This window comes from Ictalurus punctatus, chromosome 1 (assembly GCF_001660625.3).
Source record: "Ictalurus punctatus breed USDA103 chromosome 1, Coco_2.0, whole genome shotgun sequence".
In the NCBI taxonomy this organism is placed as follows: Eukaryota; Metazoa; Chordata; class Actinopteri; order Siluriformes; family Ictaluridae; genus Ictalurus; species Ictalurus punctatus.
Window position 1 is genome coordinate 1917760 of NC_030416.2, and position 5000 is coordinate 1922759.

The following is a 5000-nucleotide window of genomic DNA, read 5'->3' on the forward strand; positions in this document are numbered from 1 at the left end:
CTGACCTAGTTTCAGCATATCCTTAAGTTATAGCTTAAAACATGGATTTACTGCCTGACATCAACAAAACTACTCGGTGATTCTGTTCAAGGTGAACGATGCTAGCGTGTGTAAAAACAGTATTTCTTTCTACATAGGGGGATGTGTTCATGTGGATAAGATTATAAAATAGACTAGAAATTCATTACAGACGTGTGCTAGATTTGAACTTCCTGTCATTGTAGGGCTTAAGAGCAGGTTTGCTAGGAACTGGCCGCTGGTCATTTACAGCTGAGAGAACCACGGAGGAATAGAAGTGTGCAAATGTGAAGTGATGGTGGTTGTCCAAGTCAGTGGTGACGGCCTGGGGCAACAAGACAGAAGACTGCTGAACAGTGAACACAGCACACGGTAGTGAGAAAACAAACAGACGTGCTGGAAATGTTTTGGTTTTTTTTCCCGAAACAGGACAGTGCCGCACCTGACAGAAGGCGAGTTCTAGCACATTCTAGCTCATTACTCAGCCGTTACTCACAGATGTTCATTACCTACTATAGTGCGCACTACATGTTGCAACTGCCCCAGGCAATCTTTTTTGATTGCACAGGCATACGGATAGGAAGACAGACAGACAGATGCTATCAGAACATGAAGGGTTCCTTTCACGTTGTTTACTCTCTCGCGCGGTCTGTTTGTTTACAGGTGATCGGGCGACGCCCCCGACAGACAGAAGTGGTGGGGCTAGAAGGTGTATGGGGCCCATGGAGTGAGTGGGCGGAGTGTTCTCAGAGCTGTGGAGTAGGCGTGACTGAGAGGCGCAGGCAATGTGTGCCACCGGCCCAAACCTGGAGTCGGCCGGGTTACCTGCCGTCGGGTGCATCAAGCCACACCCCCTTACTTCCCCCCAACGTGCCTTATTACCCCTCCTCATATCCTGGCAATGACAGAATTTATCAGGCCAATCAGAGTCCTGGACTACCTCTCTATCGAGACACACCTGAAGGGGTGGGGCAAGAACCGCCCAATCCTTTCTACCGAGCGAACGTCGTAACGCCCAATCAGCAGCCGATTTCAATTTACCGTTCGCCATCTTCTTCGTCCATGCATGCATACGGCCAATCAGGGAGAGGATCCAGACGGCCAGCCAACGAGGGGGCTGGAAGAGTAGGTGCAGGCGGGAGTAGGAGGTCAATCTCCACCAATAGGGATCCAGCGTCTGTGAGAAGGTGAGTGTGATTGGGTTACCTCTTTTTTTTCTTTCTTTCTTTCGTTCCTTCTTTCTGACATCTCTCTTGTTCCCTCAGACAAATCCGTCCTGGTCAGTTCGGTTACGGCAGGGTTCCATACTCACTCCCGCTTCACCGCCAAAACCGGCACACGCGATACGCCCGTCTCCATGGAAACGCCACCGCCGAGCCACTGCGGGTCAAAGGCACCATGGCTATGCAGGAAGCGGAGAGCCAACGTGAAGAGAACGAAGAACGGGCAGACGCAAAGCCGAAGGAGGTACAGAGGCAGAAGCAGAGATCCATCACTAGACGTGCTCCTCCTCCTGCCTCTGCACCTTTCTCTTCACCTCTCCACAGGCCACACCCACTTCCAGACGCACCACTCTACGCCCCGCCACCTTATGTTCCACCCCCTGCGGTTCCGGTACAGCAGTACAGGTGCTCTGGGAAAGACAGAGAGATCCGGAAGTGCACTGTAGAGGTAAGAGCACTAACATATGCTGACTTACAAACTGTATTCGGGACAAAACCTTCAAACACATTCCTATGATTAATTTTTCTCATTGTACATCTGGTAATCATTTGGATTTGTCAAAGCTCACATTTATGATACTAACCGCACTTGAACGCAGCACTACGGAGTGTGTCTTGGTAACGTTGAACACTTATAATTACATTTCTTCAGAATGGGGAAGTGAGAACGGGGCCGAATTAGACGAAAAGCTCAGTGAGTTCGCTGAAACACTCTGTCTAAGCAGATTAAAAGCTCTTCAGATTTCTCACGTGCCTCTGCTATGTTTATTTCTCCAAAAATCCATGGACTTTCTCCCATGTATCCTTGAGCATATCCACTTCCTGCGGTCTGGAGCGAAGCAGCTCGTAAAAGAGGCTCCCAAATTGTGAAGCGCACGAAGATTGAAATGTATTGGGGGGAAAGGGATGATTTGTTAGGAAGTGCTGGAATGAAGGAGCGTTACTGGGAGTGTGCTCAGACGGCTGGAGCCTCGTACGCTACCGCTGTACCACCCTGTACGCTGCGAGCTGGAAGAGCTTCACACACATTTCATATTGGAGCAAGGCAACGTTTCATGCTTCAGAGATTGTTGGCAGGGTGCAGTCACACACACACACACACACACACACACACACACACACATACTTACATACACACCCATACTCGCATACACACAGTGGCTCGGACAGTATTGAAAAAGAGGCAACAAGCCTGAGAGCACTACTACCTATACTGTCTGTATCTGTCTCTTTTTCCGCATGTCTGTCTGTCAGTTTGTTTGTATATCAGTCTGTCTGTTTCTCTCTCCCTCTCTCTCTCTGTCTGTCTGTCTGCCTGGTTATATGCCTATATGCTATATCTGTCTGTCTGTCTAACTGTCTGTCTATATGGCTACCTTTCTGTCTTCCTATATACCTATCTGTTTACACGTCCTTATGTCTTCCTGTGTGCCTGTCTGTCTATCTGTCTTACTTTTTTCCTACTTGTCTGTCTATCTTTCTTTATGCCTATTTGTCTATCTGTTTTTCTATCTGTCTATCTTTCTGTCTTCCTATATGACTATCTCTCTGTCTATATGCCTAACTGTCTGCCTGTCTGCCTATAAGCCTCTCTGTCTGTCTTTTTGTCTTCCTAAATGCCTGTCTGTCTGTCTCTGTCTGTCTATCTGTCTGTCTATAAGCCTATCTGTCTGTCTGTCTGCCTATATGCCTTTCTGTCTGTCTGTCTGTCTGTCTGTTGTCCTATATGCCTATCTGTCTTTGTCTTCCTCTATGCCTATCTGTCTCTCTGTCTATGTGCCTATCTGTCTGTCTGCCTATATACAGATCACTAAGTCTATATGCCTACCTGTATATCTGACAATATGTCTGTCTGTCTGCCTTATCCGGCTGTCTGTCTGCCTATATGCCTTTCTGTCTGTTGTCCTATATGCCTATCTGTCTTTCTGTCTTCCTCTATACCTATCTGTCTTTCTGTCTTCCTCTATGTCTATCTGTCTGTCTGACTGTCTATGTGCCTATCTGTCTGTCTGCCTATATACAGATCACTAAGTCTATATGCCTACCTGTATATCTGGCAATATGTCTGTCTGTCTGCCTTATCCGGCTGTCTGTCTATCCGGCTGTCTGGCTTTCTGTTTGTCTATTTCTCTTCCTATTTGTCTGTCTGCCTGTTAATAATCATTATCGCCCTGTGCTCTGCTCTCCAACACCCCCTTGTTTTTTATCCACTAACCCTTGTTCACTCCTCCGTGCTGAATGGGACAGAGCCAGATGGTCCATGTTGCCTAGTTTCGACTTTTATTAATGAAGAACACAGGACGTGAAACAGATACAGGTCTTTAGCTGTGTAGGGCGAGGCGGTGGTCTGTACGGAAGCCCAGCTGGGACATTTCTCCTCTGAGCTCACTTTGTGGTTTTGTGCTTTTGTTTTCTCTCCATGTTTTCAACCCTGTAGGTCTTTTCTGTAAAACTTGTTCTATTTTATATCAATTTCTTGGTTCGGTTCTGCCAAACTTACAGAGCAGATGATTGCGTATTAACCCTGTAATCGGTTGTTGTAGTTTATACACGACTTAAATACTGAAATTAGCATTATTATAGCTGTTGTAAATAACACCATAAAAAGCACTATTAAAATGACATGTAGTTTACCCAGAGCTGTGTTTGTGATTGTGTGTGTGTGTGTGTGTGTCACAGTGGCATTATATTTAAAAGGGTGTGAGTGGAAATAAATGTGCACCACACACATGCACACACAGTCAGGAAGCTGTTCTCTGATCCACCTCTGGCAGTAGTGTGTGATCGCGTGATGGATGAATCATCCACTTAGCCGATGTATGGCTGAGATTCACTTCCTCTGTGTGTGTGTATGCGTGTGTGTGTGTGTGCGCACATACGTGAGAGAACGAGAGAGAGGAACTGAGACTAAGCAATAGAAGGAAAGCAACAGAAGGAATGACGCACCTAAGTTATAGAGCAATGAAAGAGGGCACTGTCTTTGCACGCTAAGACACACAAACCAGGATTCTCAGAAAAACAGAGCGAAGGAGGAAATGAGAGAGAGAGAGAGAGAGAGAAACAGATGAGGTGAGAGAGAGAGGTTACAGCACTATCTGTCTCTCTCTCTCTTTCTGTTTATCCCTCATTCTTTTCCTGCTGTAGTCACTGAGTAAATATTAGCGGAGCCATGATGAACTGCACTGTCCACAAGCATGACCTTGAGAAAATGCTTCCAGTGCATCTTGGGTAAAACACATTTGCTCAACTAATAAAAATCAGAGTTAGAATCAGACCAGATCTCAAGAGAGCCATCAGAGGGCAAATACTTTATCACTCAGAATGGAGTAATGAAATGAAATGGGTAGTACTACATCATGATGGAAGGAGGGGTGTGAAATGAAAGGGTGTGGGATATGAGGGTGTGGGATGAAGGAGTGGGGGATGAAGGGATGAGAGGGTGTGGGATGAAGGGGTGTGGGATAAGAGGGTGTGGGTAAAGGGGTGTGGGGTAAGAGGGTGTGGAATGAAGGGATGAAGAGGTGTGGGATGAAGGGGTGTGGGGTAAAGGGGTGTGGGATAAGAGGGTGTGGGATGAAAGGATGAAGGGGTGTGGGTAAAGGGGTGTGGGATGAAGGGGTGTGGGATAAGAGGGTGTGGGATGAAAGGATGAAGGGGTGTGGGATGAAGGGGTGTGGGTAAAGGGGTGTGGGGTAAGGGTGTGGAATGAAGGGGTGTGGGATAAGAGGGTGTGGGATAAGAGGGTGTAGGTAAAGGGGT

At 47.0% G+C, this 5000-nt stretch overlaps 1 protein-coding gene across 1 annotated transcript in view; it reads left to right on the forward strand.

Annotated features, from left to right (window-relative positions):
* The window catches only part of adamtsl4 (ADAMTS-like 4), a 36859-nt gene that overhangs the window by 5159 nt on the left and 26700 nt on the right, over positions 1-5000 (forward strand). The window contains exons 3-4 of the mRNA XM_017464937.3: positions 682-1205; positions 1284-1689. Of these exons, the coding sequence (XP_017320426.1) occupies positions 682-1205; positions 1284-1689 (930 nt within the window). The remainder of the gene's footprint in view (positions 1-681; positions 1206-1283; positions 1690-5000) is intronic.